Source organism: Ahaetulla prasina, chromosome 10 (genome assembly GCF_028640845.1).
Source record: "Ahaetulla prasina isolate Xishuangbanna chromosome 10, ASM2864084v1, whole genome shotgun sequence".
Classification (NCBI taxonomy): domain Eukaryota; kingdom Metazoa; phylum Chordata; class Lepidosauria; order Squamata; family Colubridae; genus Ahaetulla; species Ahaetulla prasina.
In genome coordinates, this window is record NC_080548.1 from 11172378 (window position 1) to 11190730 (window position 18353).

An 18353-nucleotide genomic window follows, 5' to 3' on the forward strand; every position below is an offset into this window, starting at 1 on the left:
TTATACATTTAAAATAATAAGCTGTTGCATATAGATATCCATGATAATTATGGCACACAGCAGTCGCAAGAAAAGGAAATTTTAAAAAGGGTTTTTTTTCTATTGCAAAAACTTCCTATTATGATAGACTGGAGCAGTTCCTCATTTGCAGAAGCTAATATAAATTTGACCCTCCTTAGTAGGTGGAGGATACCGTTTGTGGTATCCTCATTCAACTAACAGAATTACTCTTCAATGAAAAGAATGCTTGAGTATCCTTTATCTTGATTTTATCTTGAGTCTTGATTTTAGATCTGTGGTATTTTATGATTTGTTCAAGAGAGAAATTTGTTTCCTCCTATCTGCAACAGATATATAACGAAACTGAGCGGATAACTTTGCAGAATTGAGTTATCTGCAAATCCAGTATTGAATTGGCTTTTTAAAAAATGAAAAATAGAATAGAATAGAATAGATTTTTTTTTTTTTGGCCAAGTGTGACTGGACACACAAGGAATTTGTCTTGGTGCATATGTTCTCAGTGTATATAAAATAAAAGATATGTTCATCAAGAATCATAAGTACAACACTTAATGATAGGCATAAGGTACAAATAGGCAATCAGGGAACTATCAATATAAATCGTAAGAATACAACCGATAAAGTTACAGTCATACAGTCATAAGTGGAAGGAGATGGGTGGTGGGAACGATGAGAAGATTAATAGTAGTGCAGACTTAGTAAAAAGCTTATAATTATTGTGCAAATGATTCTAGTAAATTTCTTTTTGCATTTTTCTTTGGGTTTCGTAGAACTGGAAGCTTTGAAAGAACGCTTTGTAAAGCATGCATTTCACACAGCCAAACCAAAGACAGAACAACGAATGGTGAACGTGAATATTATTCGTAAAGAAATGATGAATGATGGCAAGGAGGAGCTGAAAGCCGATGTGGTACCAGTAATGCTGGCTACAGAGATAGTAGAGGATGCTTCCCGGACTAAACCAGGTATGCTTAGGAGAGCACAGATTCAAGGTTTAATGTAAAGGATTGATTCTCTTGGAACCAGGGTGCTTGACACAAAGGAAGCTCTACCACTGATTGGTCTGTGAATCAAACAAATTCCCTTCAGTGTGAGTTGGAATTCAACTCTGTGGAAGTTATAAAATTTGAAATCTAACTCATCTGTGTCGTGCGAACACAAGCACCAGCATAGATATAGTCAAGACGGTTAACTGCAGTTAAGATACACATAGATGGATTTTAAAAATAATGTGTTGAGAAGGAGTCTTAGCTGAATGAACACTTTTGACTAGACAGAACTTTGAATTGAAATATTAGAAATTATCATATTATTCAGTGTATAAGACACTCCCCCCCCCCAAAAAAAAAGTGGGTGAAAATGTCTGTGTGTCTTATACAGCAAATGTTGCCGAAGCCCCACTGGCCCCTATTTTTCGGCCTCTGCCTCCCAGCAATTTGTCTCCTTGCAGCAAACAGCCTGGTCAGTTTCAGTGCAGCCTGATTTAGCATGAGCAGCTGATTGGCGATTGGATCTGCCACTCGGAATACCGCCTATCAGCTGTTCTAGGCTGCGGGGACCGCCCATCACCGATCATCATACCTGCCACCTTTTGCTGCCTCCGCACCCCATTATTGGCCCGGTCCCGTTCAGGTGGCGGGGATCGCCACCACCTATCCACGCCGTGTGGAACGGGCAAAAAACGAGACACAAGGAGGCCGAAAATGGAGCATGGGAAGGCGGTGCTAGGCAGCATGGGCAGTGCTGAAGCTGACCAGGCTGTTTGCTGCAAGGAGACAAATTTGTGAGAGGCAGAAGGAAATATTTTTTCCTTGTTTTCCTCCACAAAAGCTAGGTGCTTATAGTCAGGAGCGTCTTATAGTCCGAAAAATACAGTACCTTCATAAAGAAGGGTGGAGTCTCTTTAGGAGGTTCATATCCTAAAAATCATGGCAGGTAGACCTCAACTTACAACTTTTCATTTAGTGACCGTTCAAATTTACAAAGGTGCTGAAAAACATGACTTACGACCATTGCAGCATCGTCATGGTCATGGGATCAAAATTTAGATGCTTGGCAATTGGCATATATTTATGACATTTGCAGTGTCCCGGGATCATGTGATCACCTTTTGTGACCTCACAAGCAAAATCAATGGTTAACAATGGTTAATGGTCAAAATCAATGGTTAACAATGGTTAACTGATTAAGTTAACAAACGTGTTACTAACTTAAGAACTGCAATTATTTATCTAGCATAGAGAGATCATAAAATGGGGCAAAACTCACTTAACTCGCTGGCTTAGCAACATAAATTTTGGGCTCAATTGTGGCCGTAACTCGAGGACTACCTGTGTTCAAAACCTTCCCAAAGTTTTATCCATTAATTTCATCAGAATGATTCATTACTTTGTCCGTATCTAAATATTGGTAGGTATTGATAAGATTGTTTAGAATTCCTGCTTAAAGACATGTTTAATTAGGTGACGAGCCAAATCCCATAACATGAACTGCTATGGGAGGACGGCACCTGCAGCCTCTTGGCCTAATTACATACAGCTCATGACCTCATTTCTGCATCCCATCAAGAAACCAGATCATAGCCCTGGTACAAGTTATTCTTTTAGGTTTTGCAACCTGCTGCTTGTCATATGTAGGGATGTCCCAACCCTGTTAGCTTTGGCCCTTCTCTGTCCTCAACAAAAAAAAGTGTTTCCTAGCTGTGTTTGACACATTGCAAGAACCATAAGGATATGGATGGATCACTTGACTGTCCTTTACCGGTGCAAATGAAAGGTGGTTTAAAATCTAGAAAGCAATTGAAACTGCATCATGTGGCCATTGCGGAAGCTGTTCATTTCCATTTTTTAAATGTCTATGGTGAAATCTGATCTTTTAATCATGTATTACTAGAGATGGGAAGGCCTGGAAAAAAACTGGAAACCAGTTTTTTTTCCTCCCCATTTTTCCCCCCAAGCCTTTGGGGGGGGGGGAACCCAGAAAAAATGGGACGGGGGAAATATTTCCCCCCCAATTTTCCTGGTTTTTCAGGCCTTTCCATCTCTGTATTACAATATTTAAATCATGACAGCATAAGTTAATTGTTCATACAATTCTCACCAAGGCAGTTTGCAGGTAAAACCAGCGATCATAAATTCAAAACCCACAATTTAAAAAAAATAATTGCATGCCAGATCTTATCTTTGTTTTGATCCTATTTTTCATGGAGCAAACGGTAGCAATAGTCAGGTGGGATGAAAAGAGCCGATAGTTTAGCTGGACCAAATTCTCAGCTGATCTTGGCCAGTTCTAACCTTCTGGCATCTTGAGTAAACGAAGAGGCAGGTATGCAATCTAAACTGGTGCTGATTCATTTGCGTTGGCTATATAAGCCTGTCAGCCCCATCATTTCCATGTCTTGATGCAAAAGCTTCAGGATTGTCCATCATTGGAATAAAAATCCTTTCTTTGACTTGTTAGGTATTGACCGTCTCCTTGATTCGCCTTGGTCAGGTCCGACTGCTTATTGACAATGTCGTAGAAATAATCTAGCCCTCTGTTGTGTCTTGCCCGCCCTCAGAGCAGCCGGGGCCTTCTTACCTGCTCCCGAACACTGAGGAATGTATGCCTCCCGGTCCCAGTCCTGGCTCCATGCCCACACAAACTGCAGAAGAAGGAGAATCTCCCTGCCCCAGCCCTGACTCCATGCCCAGGCAAACGGAGCAGCTAGACCCCTCCCCCTCCTCCACAGCATGTGAGCCTGAGGAGGGTTTATTACCAACAGCTGATTGGTGTGACCCTCGCATCAGAAGATTGGATAGGCGGAGGCAACAGAGGGAAGGGAGCGGCAGGCCTTAATGAGTGCTGAGTCATGGAGCCACACCCCATGGCCTATATAAAGGATCTGCTTTCTGGCAGTCTCTGAGTCAGGCAAAAGTCGAACTTATCTTGCTGAAGTCACTTACTGGTCTCCTGCCTGCTCTGAGGACTTTGCTAGGACTTTGGGCAGAGCTGCAGAGGCAAGCCTGATTCGGATTTCCCTGACCCAGCTGTCAGCGGAGGAGTGGGACACGACACCCTCCTTCAAACAATCTCTTTCTGATTTGAAAAATTTTCAATCCAAAGATAGTTAACTGTTTTTTTCCTAGTCCTGTTTCATTCATCAGGAAAGTTGGCACGGGGAGGGGGAAGAGAAAGATTTTTTTAATCTGTTAGGAAGAAGTGTTTTGCCATCAACATGCAGATTCCAAATAGAGAGAGAAAATATTTCAGGTCTGTCTCAGTGCAGGGAGTCCTTGTTTAGTGACTGCTTCATTTAGCAACTTGTTCACAGTTATGAGGATGACGAAAAATAAACTGGCAAAGAAAAACTGAGACCAAGTTTAGGGGAAGTTGATCATGATGGATAGAAAGAAGGACAAAGGACACAATTGTATTTCTTTTTATCTTTTTTCTTTTAATTTCTTCCTTGTTGCTCTGTTTCCTATTTTCTATCTTTGTTCTTGTTTGTTTTGTCTACCTTGTTATGGTGAACATTTCTAACAAAAAATAGAAACTTCAGAAAAACTAATTTTAACAATCAATCCTTGCATCTATGGCCTTCACAGGTCCATAAAGCAAAGGAAAACTGAAAGTAAGATCATAAGCACAGTTGTAGGTTTCAGTTAGTAACTGTTTCATCTAATGGCCAAATTGCTGGTCCCAAGTTTGGTCATTAAACAAGGACTACCACTGCATGTATTGTTTTAATAAGTCTTTCTCTGCTAGACAGTATTAACTATTAATCTCATCGTTCCCACCACCCACCTTCTCCCACTTATGACTGTATGACTGTAACCTTGTTGCTTGTATCCTCACGATTTATATTGATATTGTTTCCTGATTGCTTATTTGTACCCTATAACTATCATTAAGTGTTGTACCTTAGAATTCTTGATCAATGTATCTTGTCTTTTTATGTGCACCAAAGACAAATTCCTTCTGTGTCCAATCACACTTGGCCAATAAAAAATTCTATTCTATTCTATTATACTCTACTCTACTCTACTCTACTCTACTCTACTCTACTCTACTCTACTCTACTCTACTCTACTGCAGGGGTCATCTTGTCCCCAAGAATACAGAAGCCTTTGGGTCTTGTTCTGAAGCCCGGAGAGCATCTCGGCACAGAGGATGCTTCAAAGCATAAGGTGTTGACGGATTGTTTTAACTGCCTTGGAAAATAAAGCCCAGGGCTGTTCCAATCAGTTGGTGAAAATGCCTTTCCTTTTCCAGGTGCTCCGTTATTGCTTTTTAGCTCAGTTGCGTGCAGCTTTGCTGAAATGATGGCTGGAGGCCATACACTAAAGAGGTGTGTTGCGCAGGCCTTAATGTGGGGATCCAACCTACCTGTCTTCCTGACTACCCAGGTGAAAAGTTGCAGATGTTGAAGGCGAAGCTGCAGGCGGCCATGAAGCTTCGCAGGACAGAAGAACGCCAGAAGCGGCATGCGTTGTTCAAACTGGATAATGAGGAGGTGATGGAGGAAGAAGAAGAGGAGGAGGAGGAGATGTCAGATGAATTGGAGGAGGAGGAGGAGGAGGAGGAAGCAGCCGCCGCCAATCAGAAGGTCTTTTTCCTTTTCTTTTTGTCTCCTTTGGCAAGTTTTTGCATGTAGTTGGGAGAAATCAACCAGGGAATTGAGATAATTGGCGTGCTGATGAAGAGAGATCCTTTCTTGGCTTGCTGCCCAGAAGATAAAAAGTTCTTTGAAATTAATACCTCCCCCTCCAGCCATAATTAAGTAATGAAGTCTTCTAAAGGCTTCAGCTGTCCAGAGCAAAGCCCTGAAATGAGTGTGATGGGTGTTCTATAGGCTTCATTATTGGGTAGCTTTGCAGTCAGAAACCTCACCTATCCCTGCGCTCCATACCTAGAGCCGTCCTGGCTAATCAAAAGGAGATTTACTCTCAAGAAGCAGGGATACAAAGGTACAAACTCAGAGGTTTGGTCTGAGCAATGCTGAAATGCCTTCTCTGCCACTCAAAGCGGGCCAGGCCATTGTCTGTGATTTGTATTTCACATGGCTGGAGGACACCAAGTTATGAAAACGGCTGTTCCATATAGTCATCATATAGTCATATAGATCAGGGGTCTCCAACCTTGGCAACTTTAAGACTTGTGGACTTCAACTCCCAGAGTTCCTCAGCCAGCAAAGCTCTGGGAGTTGAAGTCCACAAGTCTTAAAGTTGCCAAGGTTGGAGACCCCTGATATAGACATATAGTCATCAGATAAGTGTTGGTAGGAGATGAAGCTGAGGACGACAGGATCAATGGTGGGTTGGTCCCAGTTCGGACCGTTTCTTGCGAACCGGTAGTAAAACTGGCGGGAGGCTCTGCCCACTGACCCGAACATCATCAGGAAGCTTCTGCGCATGTGCGTGCACGGTCCCATTGCGAACCAGTAGTAAAGGTAAGTAGAACCCACCCCTGGACAGGATTATGTCCAATGCAACTCACAGCCCTGCTCAGCGGTTGTGTATCGAAGAGAAACCAACAGGATCTGAGGGATGCCAAATGGGCTGTATCGCAGCTTCTTTTATTACAATTTCTCACTCCGTGTTTCCCTTTTTTTCTCCTTCTGGCTGCTGCAAGATGTAAAATGAAGTGAAACAAAGTGGAATTTGGGTTCCTGATTTGCATTATGCCCCTTCTCCCCAACTGCATGTTCCAACATGGTTACCAGACGTGTTCTGTCCATGCAGCATGGAATGTATTTGCAGCTTCGGGATTCCTTTAGAGCAGGGGGTCTCCAACCTTGGCAACTTTAAGACAGGTGGACTTCAACTCCCAGAGCTTTGCTGGCTGGAGAACTCTGGGAGTTGAAGTCCACAAGTCTTAAAGTTGCCAAGGTTGGAGACCCCCCTGCTTTAGAATCCTGGAATGTATTTTTGCTGGTTCTTATACCTGCTTTTCAGAAAAGGTGGAGTTACAAGAGACAGATATTTGCTTGTGGTCTCTTATTGTTTTTGCATAAGGAGAGGCCAATTCTGCAATTGCCACCAGTAGAATAAATCAGGTTTCCTGATGCAAATTTCTGCAAAATGAGTCAGGAAACAAAAGGCAACTGCTAGTAGATCTGGCTTGTGGCGTAGTAGTTGTGAGCCAGACTTTTTCAGTGGTGACCCAGGGAAATTACAATTGCCTTTGTGTCATCTGGCTTTTAATGCCAGTTGAGACATATTTGTTCACATAAGTATTTATAGCAGGGCTCTCCAACCTTGGCAACTTTAAGACAGGTGGACTTCAACTCCCAGAATTCCTCAGCCACCAAAGCTTAAAGTTGCCAAGGTTGGTGACCTCTAATTTATAGAATAATCCCTACTTCAGAACCATACTAAATAAATTCTTAACGTGTTGTAATTCCTGAACTACATTAACATAGTAATTTCTATAACCGCATTATTTTATTTTAAGGGAGATTGTTCTGTTGATTGGTTGTTTTACACTGTGTTGTTTTTACTGAATCTTGTGTGTTGTTGGGGGTCCTTTAGCAGGAGCATAAAAATACCTCCTGTAATAAGGGTAGCCTTGTAGACCAGGGGTCTCCAACTTTGTCAACTTTAAGACTTGTGGACTTCAACTCCCAGAATTCCTCAGCCAGCTTTGCTGGCTGAGGAATTCTGGGAGTTGAAGTCCACAAGTTGAAGTCCACAAGTCTTAAAGATGACAAGGTTGGAGACCCCTGTTCTAGACTATATAACAAGTTGATGTTCTCCTTAAGTAATCAAGATCAGGGGTGAAATTCAGCAGGTTCTGACAGGTTCTGGAGAACCGGTAGTGGAAACTTTGAGTAGTTCGGAGAACCGGCAAATACCACCTCTGACTGGCCCCCAGAGTGGAATGGGAATGGAGATTTTGTAATATCCTTCCCCCAGGAGTGGGGAGGGAATGGGGATTTTGCAGTATCTTTTCCCTGCCACGTCCACCAAGCCACGCCCACAGAACCGGTAGTAAAAAAAAATTTGAATTCCACCACTGGTCAAGATCCACCTGAAACATAAGGTGCATCATTCGTTCTGCTGGAGTTTGTCCCTGATGGTACCTTTAAACGTTATAGTGGCCTTCTCCGACTATGCCTTCTTGGTCAGGTTAGCTCAAAATTCAGAAAGAACCAGTCTGAGTTAAATAGCACTGGGTTTTAACTGGATAATGTACGGAGAAAGAATAGGATAGGACAGCCTTGGGGCGGGAGAAGGGGGGGATATAAGGTTATCCATATTTCCCTGTTCCATCATTACAATAAATTCTAGGAAAAAGGACTTCTGGGGTTTTTGAGACAGATTTATATGCGCAACATCTGTTCACCTTGTGAGCTTACTTACCATCAAGGCTGTCATGGATTTTTATTTTTAACCTATCCCTTTCAGCAAATACAAGTAGTCCTTGACTTACAACCACAATTTCTGTTGCTAAGCGGGACAGTTGTTAAGCTAGTTGTGTCCCATTTTACAAACTTTCTTGCCACCCGTGGTGGTAAGTGAATCACTGCAGTTGTTAAGTTAGCCACACGGGTTGTTAACTGACTCTGGCTCCCCCATTGACTTTGCTTGTGAGGAGGTCGCAAAAGGGGTTCATGTGAACTCAGGACACACAACCGTCATAAATACGTGCCAGTTGCTGAGCATTTTGATCATGTGACCATGGGGATGCTGCAAGAGTCATAATGTGAAAAAGGGGCCATAAGCCATTTATGGACATAAACCCTTTGTCTGAAATAGTCTAGGGCAGGGATCTGCAAACTTGGCTCTTTTAAGACTTGTGGACTTCAACTCCCAGAGTTCCTCAGCTAGCTTTGCTGGCTGAGGAACTCTGCGAGTTGAAGTCCACAAGTCTTAAAAGAGCCAAGTTTGCAGACCCCTGGTCTAGGGCTTCCTTCCTGAGCAGGGAATTGGACTAGAAGACCTCCAAAGACCCTCCCAGTTCTGTTATTCTGTTATACTTAAACTTCAAATAATCGCTAAACAAATGCTTATAAGTCAAGGAGCACCTGTAGTTCTGTTTCATTCATGGAGTTTTGTCTGTGTGTGTGTGCATCTCCTTAGGACCCAGATGGTCTTGGAGAGATGGAGGAAGAGCTCGAGGAAAAGCATCTTGAGGATGATAAAGAAACAGACAAAGAATCAGCTGATGAAGACGAAACCGCCAACGTTGGGTTGCCCTGCAGTGTGGTTTCAAAGCCTTCCTCCACAGAGTCAACAATGCTCCTTTTTAAAGATAATTCTTCAAAAATAGGGTACTTTGAAAAATCCAGAGAAAAAGCAGCTGCTTTCGTTGTACACCCAAAACCTTATTTTGTGAGAGCCAATAGCCAGTATCTTTTATAACTTTCAAATGCTACCCAAAACATCTCAATGAACTGTGCTATTTATTTAGTTATTAAGAAATTTTATTGGCTACTCATGATATTTCAAGGAAACCCTTTCTCTATATTCCTTTGTATTGAGAAAACTAATCATTAAGACACATTTAAAATAAATCAACGTAGATAGCATGTTACGCTGATAAATCATATTGATATCTTAAATGGATTTTTCTTTCTCTCTCTCTCTCTCTCTTTCTTTCTTTCTTTCTTTCTTTCTTTCTTGCAGATGTTTTTTGGCAGGTGAAAAAGTTGAGCTGGAAGAAGCCCTGAGCAAGAGAGCAGAGAAGCCAGGTAGAACATCTGTCCCTCTGTGGTTTCTTTCTATCCTTTTCCCAGTGAACAAGGCAAGGGCATTGCAGATCTTTACTGTCTTTTTAAATTCTGCTTTTCACACCTGTCGCCCAAGGTGTATTACACCCATTAAAATAATAGAAGGAGGCCCTGTCCTCAGGCCTCAAACTATAAAACTGCAATCTTAGAATCAGCTGAAAGATATATATTCCACATGTTATGCAGTATTAGTGGCATTGCTTCTTTTCATTTTTAGTGAACAGTGGACAAATCATGTGGCTGTATTTTGGGGAGGCTTCTTGGGAAGTCAACCCTGGGACTGATCTGGCCAGCCAACTGCTTTTTAAACAGCCATGCTTCAAGGTCCTCCGAAGCAGGTCCTGAGTCCAGCTGCATTTGCTGAGCCCGCCGGACTTAATCCTTCGGCAGGTCACAGTTACAAAATAATGTTCATGTAGATAGCAGAAAAAGGAAGAGACATAATGAAGCATAAGATTTAAAAGCTTGTCACTGCATGCATTAAAAATAAATTCACCTGTTCCAAGTTGTTATGATTAGACCAGTGCCATGCAGTTAATTATGCAGTTAATCATGATTAGACCAGTGCCATCCTAGAGAACGTGGTATCAGCTTTCGATGCCATATTAGGCCGGAAGCTTCCGTGCTGCCACCTTCTCATGTGTGGGAAAGTAGGAGGGGGGATTTAGTAGAGGGTGGTCTTTAGATATAAAAGCATTCTTCCTGTCGGTCAAGGTCAGGCTGATCCTGCATCTGGAGAAGGAGTGGTTGGAGTGCTATCGAGATGGGACAGTTGGCGATTGGAGCATGTGATCAACTGAGGTGTTGGGATGGCTTTGGGGGGTTCTGATTTACTGAGGGAAAACCCAGACCTCTCAGATTCGGGTTTTCTCCAGATGCGCCAGTTTACCTATCCTAGTAAATAGAACTTTGAAAGATGCTTGCTTCGGAGTTTTTACTTGGAGTTGGGTTTTTTTTTTCTGGAACGCTGACACGTGGGAACCTAAGAAGCTGCCTTATACAGCAGTTCCAGCCTCCTAGTTCATTCATAGTTTTTGGTCACCTACGTAATTGATCTAGTACCCGAATGAATTGATTTTATGGGTTTGCAAGAATAGACCAAATGGTAAACTAAAAGTCTGGATTCACACAATAAACTAACCCACTAAGATGGAAGTTAGCCAGGGTTCAGCAGAGTTTCTAGACCAGGGGTCTCCAACCTTGGCAACTTTAAGACTTGTGGACTTCAACTCCCAGAATACCTCAGCCAGCAAAGCTGGCTGAGGAATTCTGGGAGTTGAAGTCCACAAGTCTTAAAGTTGCCAAGGTTGGAGACCCCTGGTCTAGACTCTTGCTTCTTTCATCAGAAGTCTTGAAAGCTGTGTCGCCGTGTGACGTCTGATCCTTTGGGGATGAATGTGATGTCGCGATGCCATTGGAAAAGAGGGTGGGGGGGCTTGTGTGGCAATGTGACAGTACAGGTATTCCTCGACTAATGGCCAGAATCGAGACCCCGTTTTTTACAGTTGTTAAATGAATCTGGCTTCCCCCCCCATGGACTTTGTTTGTTGGAAGCCAGCTGGGAAGGTTACAAATGGTGATCACATGACCCCAGGACAGTGCAAATGTCATAAATACATGCCAGTTGCCAAGTTTCCAACTTTTGCTCATATGACCATGCTGGTGTGTGAAAAACCAGTCATCAGTCACTTTTTTCAGTGGCGTTGCAACTTTGGACATTCTCTAAACAAATGGTTGTAAGTCGAGGACTACCTGTACTTCTTTCATCAGACTTCCTTTGTCCGCCTGTAGGTGCCACTGATTGGATTATTTCTTTCAACTGTAAAGAAATATGATTTTGAACACTATATCCTGAAAGTGCCGAATGTTTTTACTCCTATTATTTCTCTAAAACTGATCATGTTTTCTACCCTCGCCCTTTTCCTTCTCTTAGATGATGAAGATTCATTTTTGCTGCCAACTTTGGCAAAGGAGAACAGCCACAACAGCAGCTTTGAGCTCATCGGCTCCATGATTCCCTCTTATCAGCCATGCAATAAGCAGATGGGACGTGGAGGCCACTTTTTCTCTGTGGTTGGAACAGCCCGCTCTCCTTCTCCGGGCTTCTTCAAAACAAGTTTCATCAGCTCAGCTTCTAAGGTAAGCCACGGTTGCGTTAGTCTTTAAGCATTTACGTTTAATGCTAAATGAATTAGTGAGAGTACAAAGGCACACAATGCGAAAGGATCAAGAAAGTGTTGCAAGTTTTAAATGGTGTGAGAAAGTTTCTGGAGAAGGTTTTGAATCTTTGAGCTGGGGTTTGAATCCCGCTCCTCCCTGCCCATCCCTCTAATACCACCAAGAGTATCAATGATTACTAGGGTTGTCCTCCTCTTACTGGCAACCCTGAAGCCTGGTGTGCCAGGTGCTCAAGAAACACCTTGCGGTCAAGCTATACGCAAAACTATCTAAATGCGAATTTCACCAGTCCAGCCTAGGCTACCTGAGGTATCGAGTCTCCATTGAGGGCGAAGAGATGGACCCTGGTAAAGTCAAAGCCGTCCTTGGCTGGCAGCCTCCTCGCACCCGCAAGCAACTCCAAAGCTTCCTAGGATTCACAAACTTCTACAGACAATTCATCCCCTCCTTTGCTGAAATCGCCCTTCTGATTTCTGAACTATTAAAAATGGGATGGGGGTGTGTGTTAAACCACTGCAGTGGACCCTAGAGGGCCAGAAGGCATTCAAGGCACTCAAAAGACTATTTGCCAAAGAGCCAATCTTCAAACACCCAAATCCAGAGCATCAATTCACCATTCAAGCAGATGCCAGCGATGTGGCAGTGGCCGCAGTCGTCCTCCAAAAGAACGCAGAGGATCACCTGCAACCCTACGCCTACATCTCCAAGAAATTAACTGAGACTGAAAGGAGGTGGGCAATATGGGAGAAGGAATATGGAACGTGGACACTTAACTTCACAGCATTGATCATTCATTGCCAGCAGGCAAAACAAAGAAAAAACACACCCCACAAAGAAATGGATCTAGATCAGTAGTGAAATCTGAACTGGTTTGCTACTGGTTCGCTGGTCACGTGCTGCGTGCCAAGCATGGACTGCATGCACAGTGCGCACCAAACACGTGCTATGCACGTGCATGTGCAGTACACACCAAAAGGAAGCTTGGGAAGGTAAGTGAGAGAGGGGATCAGCTGTGCTGCACGATTTAGCTTAGAAGGATTTCCTGCTTTCTAGCAAAGCTAAATCACATGGCACAGCTGATCATCGGAAATACCCGTTGGGAGGAACTGGTAGCTTTTTTTTAATTACCGGTTCACCTGAACCAGAGTGAACCGATAGCATTTCATCTCGATCTAGATAACTAGGTTGCAGTTTAGGGCATCATTTACCGTTTTTGAGCCCTGCCCTGAAAAAGCCATGGTTTGAGGGAAGGTGTGATCACTCCGCTCAAGAAATTATTTAAAAAGTCCAGGGCTGAACAGGGCAGTTTCTTAATATGATCTCCATCTCTGTGAACAGGTTCCTAATGATTCCCAGGCATGTGATTCTTCTGACCTGTACAGGTGTTGCTATTCTGCAGGTCTTTGTTTTGTTAATTACAGGTTGTCTTCGACTTGCAACCGTTGGTTTCATGACTGCTCAAAACTTTACAATGGCACTTAACAACCAGTCATCCGCAGGGTCACATGATCAAACTTCGGGTGCTGGGCAACTGGCATGTGTTTACGATGGTTGCGGCCTCCCGGGTCATGTGACCATCATTTGTGACTTTCCCAGCCAGCTTCCAATAAGCAAAGACAATGGGGGAAGCCACATTCATTTAACGGCCGTGCGATTCACTTAACAAGTCACCTGCGAGTGAGTAGGCGGCAATATAAATTTTTGAAATAAATAATAGCTGTGATTTGCTTAACAACCATGGCATAAAAGGTTGTAAAGTTGGGTGTGGCTCACTTAACAACTGCTCTACTTAGCAATGGAAATTCTAGTCCCAGTTGTGATTGTAAGTTGAGGACTACCTGTAATTTCAAATGTCTTCTGGTATCCTTTCTTCTGTCTCCTCTTCTTACCTTACCTATTTACCTTCTGATGTTGGTTGAAGATCTGGCCTGCATTAATAATGAATTTCTATTTTGTTTGGGATCTACGCAGAGTTCAGGAAAAGCCTCGGAGCCATCGCTACCCATAGAAGATTCCCAGGATCTCTACAACGTTACACCTGAGGAGAAAAGCCCAGTTCCAACCGGGGGAAGGTTTCAATTTCAGTTCTCCCTAGAGGATGACACGCAGAGTCAGTTGCTTGATGCAGATGGGTAGGTAGCAGAAGAACACAAAGCATCAATTAAAAAAAAAAAAGATGATATAGACCAGTGCGAATGATGAAGCTATGCAGGAGCCATTAAAAGAAAATTGTACTCAGATCGATCCTGAGAAAGGAAGACAGGAGAAAGAAACTCAAAATAACCCTATATTGCAGGGTTGTCCAACTCGCATTATCGTGTCGTCACGTGACGTATCGTGACTTCCCCTCCCTTCACTAAAACGGGGGTGGGCGTGGCCTGCGCGTGACGCATCTGGCCTGTGGGCCGCAAGTTTGACACCCCGCTATATTGATTCGGTTCAGTAAAAGAAAAGGCAGAAGGATAACTTGGCAGATTTTTAAAGATTCCGTTGCTCTGTTTCATTTTCTAAAGTAGCATTCCTGAAATCCTTGCACACTTATCCTCCCACTGGCCTAACTTAAAAGGGCTAACTTATAAGAACTGGAACTTACTCTGAGTCACATTATTCTCTGTCAGTGTTTCCTAGCCATAGCCCTTTTAAGATGTGTGCGAATATTGGTGGTTGTGGAATTCTGGGAGTTGAAATCCACACATCTTAAAAGGGCTGCGGTTGGGAAACACAGTTTTAAATGGATTTCCGAGTCCAAAAATGAGAGGGTTCACTTGGTGGTGGTTGGCTTGTTTATTTTGGATGCAGCCAGCAGTTGCTCTCTGTTGGATAAACCATGGTTTATACAAATCCTATTGAGGGTGGTGGGAGGAAACTATCTGAATTGGCCTTAAGGGCACCTAATAAAAACCCGTCTTGATTTTCAGGTTTTTGAACGTTGGCCCTCACCGGAACAAATATCAGTCCTGCAAGAGCCGTCTGCCTCTGGCCAGCATGGACGAGAATGCGATGGATGCCAACATGGGTGAATTGTTTGATCTGTATTCTGGGCAGAACCAACAATCTCCTAACCCAGGCAGTGGCAAGAAGTCAGACATGGAGGAATTGCTCCATCTTTGCTCTGGAAAATTTCCATCTCAGGGTGAGTTGGTATCTCCTCTGAAAAGCACAGGAGGGATAATTGCTATAATTAAGAATATAATTAAGGGTCCAGTTCTGGTCCCCGTGATATAAAAAAGATGTTTTAGAACAGGGGTCTCCAACCTTGGTCCCTTTAAGTCTTGTGGACTTCAACTCCCAGAGTCCCTCAGCCAGCAAAGCTGGCTGAGGAACTCTGGGAGTTGAAGTCCACAAGTCTTAAAGGGATCAAGGTTGGAGACCCCTGTTTTAGAACACTAGAAAGAGTGCAGAGAAGAGCAACAAAGATGATAAGGTGTCTGGAGGCTTAACCATATGATGAATGACTGAGGGAACTAGGTGGTGTCTAGTCTAACAAAGAGAAGGATTGGGGTAATATGATAGCCGTCTTCCAGTACTTGAGCGATTGTCATAGAAAAAAGGGGGTTTAATCTATTTTCCAAAGCATTTAAGGGCGGGACGAGAAATAACGGGTTGAAGATCCTTGGCGATCCAACCTAGAACAAAGGAGAAATTTCTCAACAGAACAATTAATCTGAAACAGTTTACTTCTGGAAACTGGCTGCTCCATCACTGGAGGATTTCAAAAATAAGGATCTCCTGTTGAGCAGAGGGTTGGTCTAGACCAGGGGTCTCCAACCTTGGTCCCTTTAAGACTTGTGGACTTCAACTCCCAGAATCCCTCAGCCAGCAAAGCTGGCTGAGGAACTCTGGGCGTTGAAGTCCACAAGTCTTAAAGGGACCAAGGTTGGAGACCCCTGGTCTAGAAGACCTCCAACGTCCTCTCCAACCTTATTATTCTATGTTTCATTCATCTTCATCAAGCTTGGTGCTAAATCCTGCGCTCACCTTTTGTCAACCAAAATGCAGGCAATAGGATTTCCAAGCCCTTTGTGAAAATTATATTTGACCCCTGTTTCAGACTGGCTCTTACCTTGGATGCCAAATATTCAAGGTTTGTTGCTTCCAGGGCAACAGCCATTTTAAAAGTGAAATAATTAACAGTAGAAGCACTTAAGGCTACCACTCAACATCATTTTTTCCAGTTGACTGAACTTAAGAGTGTTTAATCTCTTCGCTCTTCTATTCCAAGGATTTTCCATTTCCCCCTCACCCCTCAGTCGTGAAATCCAATTTTTTTACTACCAGTTCTGTGGGTGTGGCTTGGTGGGCATGGCAAGGGAAGGATATTGTGAAATCTCCATTCCCTCCCACTCCTGGGGGAAGGATATTGCAATATCCCCATTCCCTCCCCACTCCTGGGGGAAGTATATTGCAAAATCCCCATTCCCACCCCACTCCAGGGGAAGGTTACTGCAAAATCCCCATTTCCTCCCGATCAGCTGGGACTCGGGAGGCAGAGAATAGAAGGGGGCGGAGCCAGCTAGAGGTGGTATTTGCCGGTTCTCTAAACTACTCAAAATTTCCATTACCGGTTCACCAGAACTAATCAGAACCTGCTGAAACCCACCACTGAAAAGAATTCAGAGATTGCAAACAATGATTTGGGCTAGATCTGATCTGTGTCTGGGGTTAGTTTTCCCCGCCCCATTTAAAGTAGCGGAAGAAGTAAAACTTTGGAGTAGTTTATATTTAGATCCGCAGTTAGATTCTGTTCTAAAGACCTCTTATTTCCGATCTCTCAGATTCTCCTCTTCAGGCATCGTCAGCCACTTCTAAACTGAAAAAGAAGAGGAGGACCAAAGGGGCAGAACCCCTCTCTCTCTTTTCTAACTCCTTTCCACCTGAGAGGTAAGGCATGGAGACATGCAAAGTATTTAGCTTTACAAAACCATCCCAGAGAGGTAAATATAAAAGATGCTGTGAAGTTCAAATAATAATAGCAATCGTGCTTAGACTTATACACCGCTTTGCCATGCTTTACGGCACTCTCTAAGTGGTTTTACAGAGTCAGCATATTGCCTCCAACAACCTGGGTCTTCATTTTACCTACCTCGGAAGGATGGGAGGCTGAGTCAAACTTGAGCCTGGTGAGATTCGAACTGTCAAATTACAGGCAGCAGGCAGAAGTAGCCTGTAGTCCTGCACTCTAACCACTGCGCCACTATGGCTCAATAAGATGTTGGTTAGTGAAGCATGTGCATATTGAGTGTTTCAGGTTTGGATGGGGGAGAAAAATCTAATCAGGTGATTTTTAAAAAAATAATAATCTCTGAACATCACAGCTTTTTAACAGGATGGAATTCCTTTTGTGCTGGATCATAAACAAGGGGCAGCATTTTTTCCCCTCTTTATGTTTATCTTTTTACTGGAAGTGAGATGAAAAAAAATAGCTATGTTTATAGCAATGAAAGGATGTGGATCGCTGTTAGGTTAATCTCTCAATGTTGGGCGTTTTGGTTTGCTCATGAGTCCCAGAGTATGCTTGGCTCTCTTTCTGTCCGGAATACTCTGTTAGTCAGAGTAACTAACTTTGTTAGTTAGTCAGAGGTTCCTTTCCCAGTTCAATTCTTCTCATGAGAGGCAGATCTTGTCTCTGTCGCCTGTGATTTTTGCTTGAATTTGTATAAAGCGTCCTTACCTTTATTTGAGAACGATGTATGGTAAATGTATGTCAGTAGAATGCATTGTATAAACCCGTCATGGCGAACCTGTGGCACATGTGCCAGAGGTGGCACGGCAGTGCCCTCTCTGTGGGCACGCGAGCCGTCGCCTCAGTTCACCTCTGCCGCACATGCGCGCGTGCCTCCCACCAGCCAGCTGGTCTTTGGGTCTTAGCCGCACATGAGCGGGGGAGGTGCACATGCAGGGGCAGGGCACATGCAGGTGGTACACACATGCGATGGGATGGGGCTCATACAGGGTGCCGCACATGCATGTGCAGAGGGCAGGACGCATGCACAGGGGGTGCACGTGCATTGCATTTTGGGGGTTCAGGCACGTACGCACTTTGGGCACTTAGTCCGGAAAAGGTTAGCCATCACTGGTATAAACCATTTGGGATCTTTAATCAATAATATGCCTTTCAAAGCTACTTCAAGAAACTAGTTTTACCAAGAAATCACTTTAGGCCTGGATGAGCTCCCTGCTGGATCTGTCCTTTTTCTGCCAGCCTTATTAGAGTCTGTTGTGATGGCTCCTACAGAATTAGACATGGGCTTTTCAGTACTGGCAACCACATTCTGGAATTCTCCCTCTCTTTGTTTATGCTTTAGATCAGGGGTGTCAACTTGGCAACTTTAAGGCTTGTGGACTTCAACTCCCAGAATTCCTCAGCCAGCTTTGTTGTTGAAGTCCACAAGTCTTAAAGTTGCTAAGTTTGGACACCCCTGTTTTAGATGAAAGATACATA

At 43.5% G+C, this 18353-nt stretch overlaps 1 protein-coding gene across 3 annotated transcripts in view; it reads left to right on the top strand.

Moving 5' to 3' along the window:
* CLSPN (claspin) overlaps window positions 1-18353 on the top strand; it is a 46691-nt gene that overhangs the window by 12120 nt on the left and 16218 nt on the right. For all 3 annotated transcript variants that reach the window (XM_058196303.1, XM_058196304.1, XM_058196305.1), the window contains exons 9-16: window positions 792-986; window positions 5409-5608; window positions 9084-9274; window positions 9630-9694; window positions 11667-11872; window positions 13883-14043; window positions 14830-15044; window positions 16687-16792. In XM_058196303.1, coding sequence (XP_058052286.1) covers window positions 792-986; window positions 5409-5608; window positions 9084-9274; window positions 9630-9694; window positions 11667-11872; window positions 13883-14043; window positions 14830-15044; window positions 16687-16792 — 1339 coding nt within the window. The remainder of the gene's footprint in view (window positions 1-791; window positions 987-5408; window positions 5609-9083; window positions 9275-9629; window positions 9695-11666; window positions 11873-13882; window positions 14044-14829; window positions 15045-16686; window positions 16793-18353) is intronic.